General features: G+C 24.7%; 3 protein-coding genes across 4 annotated transcripts; 1 reads left to right on the forward strand and 2 right to left on the reverse strand.

Annotated features, from left to right (window-relative positions):
- The first annotated feature begins 2,340 nt into the window (after positions 1–2,340).
- OCT59_019755 (uncharacterized protein) lies at positions 2,341–4,911 on the forward strand. The gene is made up of 3 exons (XM_025332282.2): positions 2,341–2,657; positions 2,818–3,284; positions 3,372–4,911. The coding sequence occupies exons 2-3, from the start codon at positions 3,025–3,027 to the stop codon at positions 4,324–4,326; spliced, it is 1,215 nt and encodes a 404-aa protein (XP_025174225.1). The 5' UTR covers positions 2,341–2,657; positions 2,818–3,024; the 3' UTR covers positions 4,327–4,911.
- Positions 4,912–11,514: 6,603 nt separating this feature from the next.
- OCT59_019756 (uncharacterized protein) lies at positions 11,515–16,124 on the reverse strand (the record flags this gene model as incomplete). 2 transcript variants are annotated; one of them, XM_025319278.2, is made up of 18 exons in its annotated part: positions 15,772–16,124; positions 15,449–15,675; positions 15,257–15,355; positions 15,074–15,184; positions 14,898–15,009; positions 14,786–14,822; positions 14,450–14,714; positions 14,241–14,378; positions 14,004–14,095; positions 13,807–13,918; positions 13,253–13,744; positions 13,053–13,169; positions 12,874–12,978; positions 12,584–12,679; positions 12,271–12,498; positions 12,132–12,169; positions 11,898–12,056; positions 11,799–11,823 (listed from the first exon to the last, which is right to left on the reverse strand). In XM_025319278.2, the coding sequence occupies exons 2-18, from the start codon at positions 15,509–15,511 to the stop codon at positions 11,799–11,801; spliced, it is 2,289 nt and encodes a 762-aa protein (XP_025174223.1). In that variant the 5' UTR covers positions 15,512–15,675; positions 15,772–16,124. The 2 variants fall into 2 exon arrangements, with proteins under 2 accessions (XP_066005488.1, XP_025174223.1); XM_066143768.1 differs by having other exon boundaries at positions 11,515–12,068.
- Positions 16,125–17,242: 1,118 nt separating this feature from the next.
- OCT59_019757 (uncharacterized protein) lies at positions 17,243–18,673 on the reverse strand (the record flags this gene model as incomplete). The annotated part of the gene is made up of 6 exons (XM_066143769.1): positions 17,243–17,554; positions 17,632–17,697; positions 17,763–17,942; positions 18,007–18,101; positions 18,189–18,400; positions 18,465–18,673. The coding sequence occupies 6 exons, from the start codon at positions 18,671–18,673 to the stop codon at positions 17,243–17,245; spliced, it is 1,074 nt and encodes a 357-aa protein (XP_066005489.1).
- Positions 18,674–19,629: the final 956 nt, after the last annotated feature.

The following is a 19,629-nucleotide window of genomic DNA, read 5'->3' on the forward strand; positions in this document are numbered from 1 at the left end:
ATGTTTTGGTACGGGTTCACCTCATTTTATTCGTACGATCGTACGAACAAGCATTAAAAAAGCATTAAAAAAGCATTCTTTAATAAAATATATAATTATGCATATTTTATGATTATAACCGATCATATAAATATAATAATATTATAAAAAATATTATGATTCTCATTTTCTTCTTCTTTTATTCGATCCCAATTATTAAAGATTTTCGTATTGCATTTTTATATGAAGTGAGATTTTCCTTGAAAAGGTTTAGTATTTATAAAAAGTATTACTTAAATTAATTAAGGTTAGGGATATTACCGTTCAAGTTTTATTACAAGTTGTTCTATATTTTTAATAATGTGTGTGCGAGAGAAAAAAAAAACAACAATATCATTGAATAGATACCATTGATTAGCGTTACGTTTGATACTTTTGATAAGCAACATTAAAATGCATAAAATAACCGAAGATCTTATCTTGAACCCATTTTTATGATAAAATCACGTGAAATCCGTGAAATCCGTGAAATCTTGAGTTTTTGCCTCTTTCTTTGTGTTATTGTTTTTTCTCTTTTTTTCTTTTTCTCTCCCCCAAACTCTTTATTTGGGCGCTAAAATAAAAAACATTACTATGAAGATACCGCATGCGTATTGTAGATTGCGTTATGTTTATGTTACATTATGTTTGTTCAAACTCCGAGAATACTAGTTTGGTAATTAATATATACAACTCATAAAAGTAATAAAAAATCTAAATATAAAAAAACTAAAATATAAACCAATATAGTATTATGTTCACTTTTGGTAATCTATTATTTTTTTGATGCTTATCATTCAATGTCATCCAAATTAAGTGATCATTTTCTGCGGGGTAAAAAAAATATTATTTGTGATAAATTTGTGAATTTTTGGAATTTTTGTGGTTTATCTTGAATATCAAATTATCAATTATTGAATTCATTATCTGAAATTTATCTTTTTCTATCTTGATATCGTTATTGATAAACTTGTTTGATAAAGTGCATAATCGAAAATATTTTTTTTTTCTTTTTTACTTTCTCCGAAATTTCTACTGCGCAGATAAACTATTATTGGTAATATTGTGTGCATATAATTTCATATAATTGTATTAAATTGTATTAATTGTATTAATTGGTTTATTCGATATTTTTGATATTTTTATGAAAATCTTTTCTTTCTTTATTCTTTATACCGTTTTTATGGTTTTTGTGATTTTTTGTGGTTTTTTTGTGGTTTTTGTGCCCTTTTTTTTTTACCAAAATATATATATATATATATGAGAACGGAAATATTTATAAAAAATATTTCCTGCTGCGGACAATCAATTTAATGATAATCGGCCTTCCTTTTCCCCTTTCTTTTTTTATTAGTCATAACTAATAATTTTAAAGTCGGTAGATTTCGGATTGGTAAAGTATGACTGTTTGGGTTGACAATGGCTCAGTTTGGTCTCACATATCTTAATGTTGAACCTTTTTCAGCAAAAGTATTAGAATAAATCTACCGGAATTACCGGAAATTATAAAAAAAAATTATTCACGATAATCATCCGTAATCCATTATATATTGCTTCCGATTTTTTCCGATTTTTTTAAAATTGATTGAGTTATATATTAATGTATATATATATATATATATATATATATATACGGTATATATATCTATCTATCAAGATATCCATTACCACCATTATTTCATCATCGCCAAGATTTTTTTTTTCTAACTATAAATTTTTTTTCTTTCTTACTTTTTCTTTATATTTTTATTATTACTCGCTGGACGAATCATGTTATATATATAATTATTAAACAATAATGATATAACATCCAATTTTTTTTTTTTTTTTTTTTTTTTTGCCCAAACACTAAAATTCCGATTCGGATTGATAACCTTGACAAACAAAAAAATCCTTTCTATACCAAATATAATCATTTGTAACATATTTTATACAGTTGATATCGATAAAACTATTACTATTACTATTTACAAAACACGTTTTTTAATATATAAAATATAAATACCATGTAATATATATATATAAAAAAAAACTTACAATCCATCCATATAAATTCATTTTTTTATATATTACATATATAAAAAAAAAAAAATTTTTTTTATATAATTAATAATAAAAATAATTTAATCTCACTATATCTTTTTGAAAAAAAATTTTCGTTTTTTTTTTTTTATATACGCTTTTATATAACTTTATATAACTTTATATAACGCTTTTGTAATACTTTTTAAAATAGTAAATAAATTAAAATAAATAAATAAAAAAAAAAAAAAAAAAAAAAAAAGATATAAAAGCCAAAGGTCCAAATCTTTTCCCTTCTTTGAAAATATTCTTTTTTACAAATTGAAGAACTAAAAAAAAAAAATATAATAATAAATTTTTTTTTTTATGTTAAAATCTTGTTTAAATACATGAAAAAAAAAAAAAGAATCATTTCTTAAAAAGAACTATTTCATAAATTATATTTATTATTAATTAAAATATTTTTTGAAAAAATTTCTCATAAAAACCTCGATAATTTGACTCTCTCCCGAATTTTTTTTTTTCTCGTTTTCTTTGGACAAGTACCTTTTGGTCCCTCTCCTCTTAAAAAAAAAAAAAAAATTATTTTAACGTTTTTTCCTTTGTTCTATAATTTTGTAAGTTTTCATTATTGTTTTTTATATTAAAATAAATATATATACAACTGTACCTTATCTTTCTCAATCGGTATTTCAATTGTATCTACCAAATCAATATAAAATAACGTTTTCTCATTGTGTCTCATTCTCTATCTCTTTTATCTTATCTTTTTATTAGGTATCTTTACGAACAATTTTTTTTTTACGCTCGGTTAACCATTCTTTTTCACGAAAAAAAGTTGTTGAATATATAATATATTCAACGACAAATTTTGTTAAATTCATCAAACTGCCTTCAATAATAACAACGACTTGTTCTTCCGTGGCTATTCCTGCCACCAAAACAAAATCAACCACCACAATTTGTCATAAAAGAAGTTGTTCAATGCAAATTCAATCAACAAACATGATTCCCGATGATAATTTAAGTGGTATTATACCGGGTCTTCAATATGCTCCAAAAATTTGTGTTGATTATCTCTCTCATGAATGGACTCAAGAAGATGATATTTGGACTTCTTGGAAAGTAATGTCAAAACAAAAAAAGGAACTTTCAAATGGAATGCGACTTGAAAATGCTTCTTGGAGAACCTGGGCAAAACAAAAATATAACCTTAAAACCGTTAACCCTAAAAAATTAAATTGGTAAGTTTTTTTTTAAAAAAACACACACTACATATATATATAATCATTACTTTGGTATTTACTTTATACTTTATAATTTATAATTAGGTTAAAAGACAGCGATGTGACTTGGCTATATGGGCCTTTACATACGGCTTGGACAAGTAATAGTGAAACTTCACCTAAATTACAAACTACTGAGGATAAATTAAATCTCTTGGCATCAACAACATCTACAAAATCATGTTTAAAGAAAAAATCAATATCAGAAATACTGCGCCCCAAAGGAAGATATGGTCCTTTAGTATCAAGTAATTCCGATACTCAATTATATAGAAGGGACAAAGAAAAGGATCGGGATAATGATTCAGATGCAAGTGATTGTGAAACCGCCTCAACTTGTTCTTCAATATCCGGGCCAACAACCCCAACGACAGGTCCAACAAAATTACCCGTTGAAAGAATTAACCGAAAAATTCAATTCAACGATCGTGTTGAACAATGTATTGCCGTCGAAAGTGATGACGATGTTGATGAATTAAATGATTCAGATAGTAGTAGTGATGATGGAATATTGATGAAAAATTCTCCTCCAAAAAAGAAAAATAGAGATTTATCAACAATATGTAAATTGGCTCCAACAAAATTAAAAGAGGATCGTATTCATAACAATGAATATTCTTCATTATATTCAAGTTCAAGACGTCGAGCAAATTCTTCAAATTCATCATCATCTTCGAGTACTGTACCATCAACATCAACATCATCAACATCAACAACAACAACAACAACAACATCAACATCAACATCAACAACATCATCATCTTCACAAGATCAGTCTTGGATGTATGATGACGACGATGATTTAGATATAGATCTAATCGATTTCGATATTCCTACATATCATCATGCTGAAGCCATAATACCACCGCCAAATAATTTCAATGAAGATGACGAAGAAGACAAAGATGATATTGTAGATAAGGCTGTTAATATTGCCAATGGTGTCCGAGAAATCATGCATTGGTGTTCTGATATGGTTCTCAAAGGACGAATTTTTTAATGAAGAATTGATAGGATACAAAGGGTGATCAAAAAAAAAACCGGAATGAAATTTTAAGCCCTTTCAATCTCTTCATTTTAAATTGTTTATATTTTTCATCCCGTGACCTTTTTTTAAGATAACCTTTTTTAAGATTTCATGATTTTAAATATACATTTAATTAATTATATTAAAAAAATTTTACGATTTTAAAACCATGGACAATGAAAAAATTTACAGTAGGATTATATTATCACAAAAAAAAGAAATAATTATAATTATAAAATCATGCTTTAAAAAAAAAATTATTGTTTTATTAATTTCAAAAAAAAAAAAAGATTTAGAATTTGTTATAAAAATATACACATTATGTTTTTTTTTACCACATGAGAAAAAAATACAAATCAATTACAAGATTAAAAAAAAATGTAAATAATATCTAGGTCTAGACTTTTTATATATATATACACTTACTTTTTTTTTTTTTAAGAAAAAAGATAAAAAATTATACGAATTAATAATTATTATGTAGTATAAATTATTAATTGATTATTCTACAAAATAATAATAAAAAATAAAAAATAAAAAACATCAACACAACGATAAAAAAAAAAAAATTTTTTTTTCAAAAAAAGTTTTTGAGAAATTTTGTAAAAATGTTTGTAAAAATGTTAAAATGTATGTAAAATGTTAAAATGTATGTAAAATGTTAAAATGTATGTAAAATGTTAAAATGTATGTAAAAATGTTTGTAAATTTTAAAATATATTTTTTATAAAAATGATTTTGTTTCAATTGTTGTATGAAATTGTCGTAATTGTCATTTTTGTTTCATTTTGTTTTTAAGATCAAAAAAAAAAAAAAATTCGAACGTCTAATTCTTTTTTTCCAGTATAGGATATTCTATTCATATCCAGTATAAAGATATTCTATATATCGAACCCTTTGACCCTTTACGTTTAGATTTACAACTTTACGTATAGATTTACAACCTTCACGTATAGATTTACAAGTAAGATTATCTTTAAAAAAAAAAAAAAATTATTTATATATCATTCAATTGGTATAAAAAAAAGGGTCGCTATTGTTATATTGTTAACAAAAATAGCAAGTGCTTATTTATATATAACTTATTATTGGCAATAAATTATTGGTTTTGTTATTAAAAAAAAGGGGATTAATTGTTTTAAATTAATAATATTGAAACACGGGCGTACTTTTTTTTTATCCCTCCCTCTTCTCCCCCCCCTAAAAAAAAAAAAATAAACGGTATTTTTTTTATTTTCGATTTTCATTCGGAATTATGGAAGATCTTTATTTTTGGGAAAAGTTTCACTGATCAAATAGATTATTCACAGGTTATAATAACAAATATAGTAAACAAAAAAAAGAAAAAAAAAAAAAAAGGGCTAAAGAGAACTGCTTAACCGATTAGACGCAAAATGATGATTTCCTTTATACATATTGTTACATATCTTTACATATCTCGTATGTTCTTTTTAGTATGTATGTAATAAAAAAAAAAAACAAAGAAAATCATTCATCACACCATCTCTTTCAATAATTAAAACATTTGGACTTTTTGAAGGGGGGGGAAAGGCGTAAAAAAAAAAAAAAAAAAATAATTAAAACAAACAAACAAATAAAATGAAAAATGGTAAAATATTATAGAAAGATGATGATGAAAAAAAAAAAATTTTTTTTTCTTCCATTGATGAAAGAAAAAAAAGCAAAAAAAAAATTTTTTTTTTCTGAAAGAATAAAAATTATCCTATAAAGGAAATATGAAAGAAAAATATTAAAAAAGATGTTTTTTATATGTACATATTTATACATGATCTATAATATTATGATATTATATGATATGTATATAATATGTATCTATATGTAAAACGAACATGTATATGTAGAATGTATATTGTAGAATGTATATTGTGTATAGTGTAGGAATGTAATATTGTTAGTGTAAAATAGAATGTAAATAAAAAATACATTTCAAATTGCAAAATACGTTACATTTTAAAATACGTTTACATTTTACATTTCTTACATTTTAAAATACTTTAAACCATTTAAAATACGTTACATCTTACATTTTAAAATACGTTACAATTTACAATTTTACCATTTATCATTTATTTCTTTTATTATTAATAACAAAAATAGGTTTATTTAAATTGCGTCATTCTAAATGATCTAAACCTTTTTATTTGTTTTTTTATTACCTAGTTTGAATGCCAAGTATTATTGAGTTTCGGATATTGTTATTGAAAAAAAGCCGTAGTTTATAAACACTTTCGGTCTTTCTTTATAAAGCTGTGTAGCGTTGAAATACATTTGATTATTCGTTCTCTTCAATATAAACAAATTCTTGTTAGTCTTGTTGATTTTTATTACTCCAAATGACAATTTTTTTTTACACGTGGAGTTATTTATAGATAAATAAAAAAAAAAGATAAATTTATTAATCACAATGAGTAATTTTAATGGGTTTAACATATGTATTATATATGTAAGGTGGTGTATAACACATTTGAGTTTCACATAACATTGCATAAATATTTTTGTTGGGCAGACCCGAATGATGAGTATGAGAATGATATGAGAATGAAAAAAAAAACGGCAAGAAAAAAAAAAATAATTATTTTTTTTTTCACACCATTTTTTAGAGGTGGATAATTTTCAATAGTAAGCACTTTTTAATAGTAAATACAGTAGATACTTTGTAATAATAACCCACTTTTTTTTTCACAATTAATAGTAAACCACTTTTTTTTTTTCTCACAATTAATAATAAAACACTTTTTTTTATTCTCACAATTAATAGTAAAACACTTTTTTTTCACAATTAAAAATACTTGATTTTTTTTTCGTAATTGGCTGTAATCATTTTTTTTTTACAACCAAACCCATTTTTTTTTTACAATAAATAAATAAATAATTAGTAAATAAATAAATAAATAAATATTTTTTTTTTTCGTCAAAAAAAAAATTTATAAATTTACATATATGTATCTTATATACATATATATTTGTATATATTTATTTTTTCAATGAGAAAATTTTTTATTTTTTTTAACCGTTTTTTAATGAAATAATAAATAAATGAATAAATAAATAATAGAATATGATATATAATATAAAATTACATATATATATATTTCAAAGTAAATCTTTTCGAAATACAGTATCATTTTACCGTTTTTTTTTTTAAAAAAAAGAATTATTTTTATAAAAGAATTATTTTTATAAAAGAATTATTTTTATTTTTTATTTTTTATTTTTATCATCATTTATCATTTCAATCATTTCAATCATTTATCATTTCATCATTTATCATTTTATCATTTATCATTCTATCAATTTGTTATTCATTATCTGTTATTCATTATCCGTTATTCATTATCAGTCTTCTTTATCAGTCGCATGATCGAATTTAAGGTTGATTAATAATATTTTTTTTTAAGTTTTGATAAGGTTTTTTGATAAAGTTTTTTAATTAAATTAATTGAAGCATAATGAAGCATACATAATAATAATAATAAGTAATAATAAGTAATAATATTGCGTAATAAAAAGTATTGCGTAAGATATCAGCGGCAGATAGGTGTTTGTTATTATTTTTATCCGTTACCCAATGCATATCTAATACGTATTATATAATTACGTAATTCAAAAAATAATGAATATTCCCGAGTCACAAATTCTAGATTCTTACGTTTTTCTGCATTTTCTGCGTTTCTGCGTTTCTGCGTTTATGCGCTTCTGCGTCTGCGTCAAATTGTCACAAAAGTCCGGAATTTTTCATTGTGATACGTCCGATTACGTCCGAATAAATAAATTTCATATTTTTTCATATTCCCAACAATTTTATTTATTAAGTATTAAGTATTAAATATTAAGTATTAAGTATTAAGTATTCGAAACTACCCAAACTGTTAAAACTATTCAAAATTACCTAAACTTCATAAACTTAAGAAAAACTACTTAAACTTAGCTACTTAAAACTTTAATATTCAAAAACTACTTAAAATATTACGAACTATATCAGACATTTTTTTTTTAAAAAAAAAAACTTGTTTTTCTCTTTTTGCGTAAAAAAAAATATTGAAACGTAAATAATAATAATAATAATAATGAGGTACAGGTAATTCAATAATTCAAGTTTTTATTATAAAGTAATTAACAAATATTTTTCAATATTTTCCAAAAATATCTACTTTACTAAATTAATATTTTTCAAATATTTTCCAAAAATATCTACTTTACTAAGTTAATATTCTCAATATTTTCCAAAAATATCTACTTTGCTAATTTAATATTTCAATATTTTCCAAAAATATCTATCTGCTTTACTAAGTTAATATTTTCAATATTTTCCAAAAATATCATTTTATTCATTTTTTTTTATTTTTAAATTTTTTTTTAAAAAAAACCGATTTAAAAATTCCTTCGTATGACAAAAATATTACCAAATAAATCAAACAAATAAAAAAAAATAAAATAAAAATAATTATTGTTATCATTATTGTTCATTATTGTTATTGTTAAAAAAAAAAAAAAATCCTGTCAATTGTCTTTTTCTTTATGTGATACACAAAAGGAAGGTTATATTATGCATAATAAAAATTCATTAATCCTTTTTTTAAATAAAAAGAACCAAATTATGGGGAAAATTATGGATCATCCGTGATACCTAATACGTATAGTGAAAAGGAAAATGAAACTTTTAATTGATCATATTGATCATTCTTTTTTATTCATTTCATTATTTGAAAAAAAAGGAATTTCTTTGAAAAAAAAAAATTATTTGTTTATTTTATGGGGTGAATTTTAATTATTAATGATGTAAGTAAAAAAAAAAATATTCCCAAAAAAAAAAAATACAATCGTTTGAAGAAAATCGATTGAAATTAAATAAACTAAAAAAGGGACGTGACTTGATCATATTACATCGCCCAAAAAGAAAAGAAGAAAGGTTGATTTATTTGGCTGAATTTTGTTTGGTACCGAGTCAAAGTTATCTGAGTAAGAACTGAGTCATAATCTTGAATTCAACCAATTTTTAACAAATAAACGATATTTTTCTTTTCTCTCTCTTGCACTATATAATTCTCACGTACAAAAAAAAAAAATCACATAAGCGAATAATATTAATGTATCTAATATATAACTATATTGATTTTTTTTATTCAGTTCAAATAAATTACTTTGTAAATATTATATTGAACCAATTTTCATAAAAAATTTCCATGAAAAACTTACTGCGCCAAAATTCAAAAAAAATTAAATTAAGCCAAGATTTGCAACATACCGCTTATTATAACTACTAATATAATTAAGGTAATTATTTTTTTCTCACCCCACAAAAAAAAAAATAATAAAAATATTTATTATAAGTAAACAAAAAAAAAATAGATTTCTTTTTTTTTTACCCCACACTTTTACGTTTCCTAATTTAGTTACAATGTTTTAAAAAAGTATAATGAGTTCATACTAACAAAAACAAAAAAAAATAAAATATATATATTGTGCCGCTTATTTAGGTACTATGCTTAAAAAGAAAAAAAAACGAATTTATGTTGTGTATTATATTATATATAATATTGTTATTTTACTCATTTTAGAAAATTTTTTTTATTGTCATTATTATCAAGTGAAAATTATGAGAAACAAAAAAAAATAATATTGTATCATATTGTTGTTGTTGTACACATCATTAAAAAAATCTTGCTGTTACTGTACATACCAATTAAATTTCGTACAATTTCGTACATTTGTACAATACAATGATTTAGCAGGTTGAATAAACGTTAATAAAGTGGATTGAAAATTTTTACATATTACATAACATCACAACATTTATTCTCATGGTTATTTCTCACACTTTATCATCTCTCTCATACACAACATACGAATAATGACTTATTCATAAATTTCATTTAAATTTTTTTTCGGAAAATAATTTGCTTTTGTTTACACTTTATATGCATGTTAAAAAAAAGATGTGGGGAAAATATATTCACAATTAAAAAATTTTAATTTTTTTATTTTTATTTTTATTTTTTTTGTATTACATTATATAATATTGTATATACTGTACAAGTGCGATGAATTCCCTCAAAAAATCTATTCTCCTTGTTTCTCTTATTTCTATTATTCTCTTACTCCCAAAACTTCAATCACTTTCTGAGATAATGGTATTGTATCACCATCAAAATATTTCGATCATATGCTTCTTTTAAAATTTTCATACTAGAATATATGCTTCTTTTCATACTAATCACATTTCTATATGTATACACGTGTTACACTAAGTAATTTTAAACCGAGTGAACGGACCAATTCTTCTTTAAATTTACACTTAACTTAATTAAGTTTAGTATGCGGAGAAGGTCGTGTGTTAGTCTCCTTATTTTGGAACTTTCGACTCAGGACCATTTGTAGATCCATTTTTAACTTTTATCGGGTGATGACGGTTAAAGATAAGAAATTTTTAATTAATTGTTTTCACGTGATATTTTTGACAGAACTCAGGAACTTAATAAAAATAATTGATTTTTTTTTTTTTTTTTGAAACTTTCTTTAAAAAGTTAGTGGTGAATTTTAAATTTCGTCAAATCGTAAAATTCTTTGTTTAATAAACCGTTTATTCTTTAATTCTCATTGGATATATCTATTCATCATATACTGTACTTTTTAAAGTCGTATACGTGATACATATGTACTTACTTACCTTATCTATGTTATTTTTAATCAAAATATATATCAGGTCTAAATAACCTTCCTCCCTTCCTCTTATTAGTTACATGTAGATAATAGTTCGTTTCTCAAACAAAGGAATTCATAGAAATGAAAAACCGGTTTATTCTTTGATTGAACATGATAACCGAAAAAAAAAAAGTTACTATTATTATAAATATTCCCATCGTACAAATTTATTACGCAATATATATAATATATATATGTAATTTATGTAAAATTAAGTTGTGAATGGGAAGAAATTTTGAATTCCCCACATTTTTTCCCAAGCCATAATACATATTGCATTAATGATCTTCAATTCACATTAACCCTAAAAATAATTCTTTATTGAAAATGTATATCTCCGCATCAAAGAATTAACAAATTAAGTAGAAACTATCAAAGATAAGAAATCTTTAATCTTTTAACGAAATAATTCGGATGTCACAGCAGAATTTTAATAATAACTTTTTTAGAAATGTTACATTTTTTTATTATAATTTATACTTACAAAGTTGTGTACATAAATTATTTATTATTGTAAATAGATGTAGTAACACTTACCTTTTTTAAAAAAAATTATCATCAAATATTTTCATTCCAATGATCGGTAATTTTGATAGCTGTATAATTTGCTCGATAAAACTTTTTGGTATATTTTTATTTATCAAATTTTATATAATGATCAATTAATTCACATTTATTCTAAATCTCACCTTTCTATCATTGTAATCCAAAATGACAAAGCCTCATACTTCAAGAATTTGCTTATAACTAAAATATAGCACTGACAATAGTGGAGTGAATATTGAATAAGACTGAATCGTTTTTTTTATTATTCTACATACTCGCCTTCTTCCGCGCTTGAATCATCATGTTTGATGACTTCTATTTGAGATTCATCATTTTTGGGCGATTGAGATTTTAATATTTCTTCTGATTTAGGTGATATATTTTTATAAACAGTTTCTTGTTTAGGGGAATGAATTTTATAATCATGGTGAACTCTAGTAGGTGATCTTGAAGAATGAGATATATAATCACTATGTTTTTGTTCATTATATCTATTATATTCTTGATACCTAGATTCTGCATATCTTGTTTCAATTTTGGATTTTTGCTAATTTTAAATGTTAAAGTATATAATAATGAATTTTATTTTTTGTATAATATAAACAACTCGATCTTACATATAATATAGACCTGGCAAGTTTAATTTACCTTTCGTCGTTTACGTTTATCACTACTATCCTTTTCTCTATCTGAATAATCACCACTCTCAGCCGAATAATCAGAGTAATGATGGGATCTTCGGTGATGATAGGATCGATGACTACTCTTATGCTTTTTTTTACGTTCGCCAGACACATGTCGATCATCATCAAGATCATCATCTTTAAGAGTACCTTCTTCTTCTTCACTATCATCCCCTTTTTTCAGAATCTTTTCCTTATAATAAAAATAAATGAATATATATAGGTGTAAATAAATGAAATCAATTTATAAAATTTTTTTTTTTTTTTTTTTTTATTACCTTGATCCGTTCGATAAATTTATTAAAAACTTCAATACGTTGCTCCTCAGATTCTATTGCTTGAAATTCTTCGGTTTTCTCAATTATTGGTCGTACCTATTAAAAAAAAAATGTAATAAAAAACAAGCCGTAAAAAGCCCAATGACAAGAATAATAAAATGAAATTGTTCCAAAATGTTCAATCATAAACAAATGAGTCTCGATGACTTGATAAATAATCAAGTTGTATTTAAATTGTAATATTACGAATATAATGTTGAGGAAAAAAAAAAAAAAATTTCATATCGCACCTTCTCCCAAGTAGCATCAGGCGTGATATTTGCTTCAAAATGCTTAAGAATTGTTTTAAATGCATCTAATTTTCTACGTTGTCTTCTTTCTTGTTTTCTTTGTAACTTCAATTATCACAAATAAAAATAGTATTAATCATAATTATAACGAAAATGAACGAAATTTTTAAAAACAATACCTGTTCAAAGATTATCCTTAGATTGGTTTCATTTACTGAAGAAATACGATCATCTGAACTACATGCGACTTGAAATTGTTCAAATGACATTCCAGAATTTATAGTGACATCTTTTGTCTTTTATTTAATACAAATGTATATATAAGGTTATTGTGTGATTAAACCAAAAAATTACGATTTACAGATTTACAAAAAATTACCTTCATAATTTCAGTAACAATTTTACGTTGCTGATATAATATTTCATCAAGTTCTTCGACTACATCCCAAAATAATTCAAGAGGATTTGATCCAGGTTGCCCAAGCATATTTTGATACTGCTCATCAGTATGAATTAATGGATATATTTCTTTCCATTTCGATTTAGCATTTATCACATTTTTCTGCCGCAATTCGTTCATCAAAGTTCTATATGCATCCCTATTTCTTCGCTGTTGTCTAGTTTGCTCTTCAAGTTCTCGTTTTTTCTTATCAGCTGTTTCACGTTCTAAAATTTTAATATGCTCCTCATATACAGCCAAAAAATCTAACATATCCATTTCTCGAAGGGTTTTATCTTGCTGATATTCAGGAGTATTAGCATATATTTGTTGAGCATCCACCCATCGTGTAGTTTCTGTAATACTCGGAAGTGATTTTAGAAGTTGATTAAACTTTTCCATATTCTCTTTACGAATAGCTCTTTGTACTTCCTGCATAAACAAATTTTAATTTAATATATAAATTATCTTAATGAATTAATCAAGTTGTTTACCTTTTCTTGTTTCCGAAGATCATAAATATATTCACTGAAAATTTCTTCGCGTAATCGATCATCCTCAACAGCTTTAAATGCCGTCTTTTCACTCAGAACTTCACACACTTTTCTAAAATATGAAAGAAACAACATTGACCGTTAATTTTATTCGTGATATTACTGAGTACATAATAAAAAAAAATTTAAATCAATACCGATAACGAGTAGAAGAATTAACTTCTGGATGCGTTTCAAGTAGGGAAATAAAATCTAGCCGAATTTTAATGGCTTTCGCTCTTTTTTCTTCCTGTAATGTAACGTAAAAATACATAAGATAAGTATACTCAAACGTTCACAATGTCTAACCGACATTTTTATCTATGTCGCGGTGAAAATGGCCACGTGAACATTTTCACCATTCCCCCATCCAATAATATAATCCTAGAACTTACTTCTTCCTTTTTTCTGAGGTCATCTACATAATCTTGAAAAGCTTGTTTCCGTTCTACTAATGTTTTAAGTGCACGATACATAGGTTTTGCTATTATTGCTCTCATGGTTTGTTCCCAAGTCCAATCTGTTTTAACACCCTGAAAAAGAAATATAAGTTTAAAAAAAAAATCAAAAAATTAAACGAGGATTCATTTTCAGCAAGACTTACGGATTCTTTAAGCAATTCTCGATAAGCTGCCTCAGCATCCTCTTTAGTCTCAAATTCAATTTTTGGAAGTTTAGGTTGTTGAATTGGTATGGGTATATTAGGACTAACCACAGGAGCAGCTACTCCCATTGGTCTTATAGGTACATTTACAGGAGTAACATTAACAGGACTAACAGAAGGAACACTCAGTTGTCTAGCGCGCTCTATATCTTGTTGATTTGGTGAAACAATTGAGCCATTTGATTGATGTGAAGTTTCAATATGCCTAAAATACAATACCAGAAAAGAATTAGATACACTTTAAATCCCAATTCAAAAATAATAACAAAATCATACGATGGCTTTTTATCTCTTTCCAACTTTTCGAGAAATTCTAGAATGAGATGAAAATAACAACAATTAATTATATTATTAAATTATTATAATGCTTTATTAATCATTTACTTACCTTTATATTCAGGCGGAATTTCCCATTTAGATTCATTTGTGATAGAATTATAATAATATTTGCGACCACCTTCTGCTGTGAATTCTTTCCAAGCACAAGAACCTAGTGCTAACTGAAACATCGAGAAATTCAATTCAAATTTATCATATATAAAATTATTTTAGCTTAACTATTACCTCTTCGGAAGTTTTTAATTCATCAGGTTTGTCCCAACTACTTTGTTTAGTAATTGAATTGAAATAATATTTACGTCCGTCAGGTGAAGTATGTTCTGTCCAAATTTGCATCTAAAAAATAAAAGAGTTCAGCTTTTTGTAAAGGGAGAAAGAATAAATATAATAAATAAAAGTAGATCGTACGGGCTGAGGTGCAAAAGGAGCTTGTCCAGGTACAAAGGGCTGATTTTGAACTGGACGTGGAGCATATGGAGAAGCTTGATAGCCGGGTCTTTGCGGTGGCTGAAGAGTTAAAATGAGTAAGAAATGTTTAAGAAATTTTTTTCGATTAAACACAAAAAAAATTAGTGAATCAATAAATTTTGAGCTCATTACATAAATGTTTGGCCTTGGTTGCCCAAATTGTGAGGGAGCACCTGGGGGAGGATTCCACGACATCAAACAACAATCAATATGCGAAAGAGAGAGTAAAGTGATTGCACGTAAATGTCGTAAATTTTAATGCTAAAATCAGCTCAGCCAATCATTTGTCTGTCCCCTTATCCGGTTATAGCAATACTTAATAAATGTAATCGGCGTTCATTTCTAACCTGTTCTTGGTGCTATTTACGAATATAAGTTGAAAATAAAGCATGAGTTTTTCTAATATTTATATATAACATTATATATGACTAAAAGGAATTTAATAAGATTTTAACCCAATTAAAATATTTTTATTATTTATTTCTCGCCGATTTCCAAGTTTAAAATTTGGTGTAATATAAGTTAAATCCACTGATCTAATTATCCATCCTATCCAACTAGCAAATATTTTAAAGAAAAATGTGGTATCAAAGTTGAGTCGACATATCGGCTGATCAGAAAAGCCTCCCATAATTTTATCAACTGAGCTTAAATATTAATTGGCTTGATTTTTCCAATCAGCCGATATGACGATATGACCTATTTATCTTGATCTGTCCGTAATATAAACTCTATAATGCCACAAATAAGAAATAAAAAGAAGTATAAAAGAAAAATAATCTAACAAAAACAAAATTTAATCTATGAAAATAAAGAAAAAAAAAAGAACAGAAACCATCTACTCCATAAAAATGCTTTGTCTCAGTCCTTATCATATTTACATCTTTGCACAGCATTAAATTGATGTACAACATTTTAATGCATCTAAATTAGAAATAATGAATGGAATTCAACCCGGAGGTGATGAAATAACCATTCGTTATTCTAAGAAAAAATTAAGGATGCAAAATTAGCTAATTGTTCCATATATTTCAACTGAAAATGCATTAAAAAAATTATTTTGATTATTCTATATTACTGAAATTGGTTTGACGATATAATTCATACTTATATTTTTTATCCTAGCAAAAAAAAAGTTAAATGATTGACGTCATTATAATATTTGAAATGTAAACTGAAATTGATTTTTTCATACCGATCAATGATGTCTTCCTAAAGGTATTTTATAAGTAACTTTATTTTGACCTTTTTACTCATTTACAATTATTCTGAGTTTTTGCTTGTAAGTTAATAACAAAAAAAATATTTAAAAAAGAAATAAACTACAGCTACCTAGCCGCAGCTTAGAAAAATAAGAAAAGTATAATGATCGTATGATCAACACAGTACAATCTCAATTTTCCAAGATGTTATACGAAACAACTTCTACTTCTTGTAGTTCTTCTCAACAAGGTTTCATAACCTCTTTATCTGATCCATTAGATGCAGATGAGCAGGCGCTTAGAATCTCCGAAATTTATGTTGTACCGTAGATTTGAAATTATATCTAAGAAAAGTTCACCTGCGAAACTTAATCCTTTATATGGTTTGTTTGGGAGTGATATAAATAGACAAAAGATATGAGTGGGATAATTTATCTTGAAAATCTGAAATCTTGTAGTTATTAATCATAGAAACAAATTAGCTTTAGAAATTTCCATATAGCAAAGAAATAATATAGCAGTGTCAATTTATTTAAGTTCTCTTCTTTGCTCCCTCTCTTGAAAGCACATCATATATTTTGCTTTTTCATTATTTTTAATGTAGTAAAAGTGCATTCACTACCTAATTCATTTTATTATATAATTTTCTCCAATGATCTTGCAAAAAACATGCACTGAATTTTTTTAAAAAAATCATTTGCTACTAGTAAGATATAAGCACACATCACTTTTTCTTTATAAATCTTTTTTTCATAACTCCTTTCTTCATAACATTTTTCTTCATAACATCTTTCCTAATAACATCTTTCCTAATAACAACTTTCCTAATAATATCTTTCCTAATAACATCTTTCTTCATAACTGCAAATATTTCCTGCTGGATGCTAAATAAATCAATGACTACATCATCCGTAAGAGGATATGGATAAGTACAGCCTTTATAAATACAATGTGGAGAAATACTTAAGGTGCAACTTCCTAGAGTAGAACATCCATAATATGGATTCCCATCTGAATTAATTGTTCCAAATTCAATCTTATAAAATACACAAAGTTTATACTTTATATTGTGAATCAAATAGAAATCAATTGCCACAAAAATACTAATCTTACCACTTGTATTGGTTGATAATTTCCACACACATCTTTAGGGCTTGTTCGGCGACAGAATTTATAACACTATTGAAAATATAGAACAATTATTGGGCAAATGAAATAAATAAAGCTAAATACAAATACTAAACTGTTAGCCTGCGTAAAAGGTTTCTGTTTTGGTTCCTTCCCAATTTTGAAGGCCACAATTTAAAAATAATAATATCTTCCACCCGATTTGGTGCCAACCAAAATTTGGTAGTTTTTTGAATTATGCTTTTAAGACTTTGGGTGCTTGCTGTCTCACAAATAATAGTAGGCCAGGTATTACCCTATGATCATTGTAAATTAGATCAATATTTGCATTTTTACTAATGTAAATAAAAAAAATATTACCTCAGAATCACTTAGATATTTAGGCAGATTAGGCAAATATTTTGGAACAAGTGAAACATCTGCCTGTTTGCTAGATCCTTTGGATCCTTTAAATCCTGCAGAATAACAAGATAAATACTAAAGAGTTAGAATCAATATAATAATATCATATATACATAAATTAAAAACTGAAGAATACATACTTTTTGATCCTATATCTCTAACTATATCCTGAGGATCCTGACGTATAAATTGTCTAATAAATTCTCTATGTGCTACTTCATAATCCCCCTTTGGAAGCTCAATTATAATTACATTTTTGTCTCTATATTCCCAGAACTTTGATGCAGTTGCCTTTTCACACTTTTTTTCAAACTCATCGTAGGTTACATTTTCCATAAGAATTAAAGGCAATCTAATAAACAAATCTAAACTTCAGGCAGACAGTAAAAATAGGATTTATACAGTATACACCTTACCTGTTTTCATCAATAAATTTGTAATTTCCATCAATCCACCATTTTTTTTCTTTTTCATTGGCCTTATTAATAATAATATCTTCTATATTAGCTTCAATGACTTTGATACATTCTATAAATGCCTGCTTATTTGCATCTAATGAATCAAATATAAAATCTTGTTGAGAAGAACTACAAGAAGAAGTAGAAGAAGTTATTTCATATACCATCATTTTAGAAAATTGAGATTTTATTGATCAAACTATTAACAATCATTATATATAAAAAAAATATTTATCAGCATAAAAGTTAAAAAATGATTAATAATATAATCATAATAGTATTATGAAATATTTTTAATATTGTGAAACATTTTTTAAAAATATTTAAAATGTTTTTAACAAGCAATATTTTTTTGTTAAAATAATGTAAAATGTTTTTAATATATAATTTAACAAATAAAAAAATGTTTTGTACCATTTTTTTATTAAATCAATTAAAGAATATTTTTTTAAATTACTAATATACATTTGATATTACATAATTAAAGTGAAACAATCAGCCACATTTTGAAGTATAAAGAATAAATATTATCATATTAATATATATATTTATTTAATTTGTATAATACTTTTAATATTACAAACAATATTTTGTATTTTGTACTAGTTAGATTTAATTATAAAAACTGAGTAATTTAATAAAAAAATGGTTCATTAATAGAAAATATTGCAAAAATATTTTTTATTAATCATTATATATAAAAAAAATATTTATCAACATAATGATTAATAATATAATTATAATAGTATTGTGAACCACTTTTAATATTGTGAAACTTTTTTTAAAAATATTTAAAATGTTTTTTAACAAGCAATATTTTTTATTAAAAATAGTTAAAAAATAATGTAAAGTTTTTAATATATAATTTAACAAATAAAAAAATGTTTTATAATATTTTTTTATTAAATCAGTTAAAGAATATTTTTTAAACTACTAATATACATTTGATATTACATAATTAAAGTAAAACAATTAGCTACATTTTTAAAACATAAAGAATAAATATTATTATATTAGTATATGTATTTATTTAATTTATATAATACTTTTAATATTATAAATTTTCAATATTTTGTATTTTATACTAATTAGATTTAATCATAAAAACTGAGTAATTTAATAA

Source organism: Rhizophagus irregularis, chromosome 29, assembly GCF_026210795.1.
Source record: "Rhizophagus irregularis chromosome 29, complete sequence".
Taxonomy (NCBI): Eukaryota; Fungi; Glomeromycota; class Glomeromycetes; order Glomerales; family Glomeraceae; genus Rhizophagus; species Rhizophagus irregularis.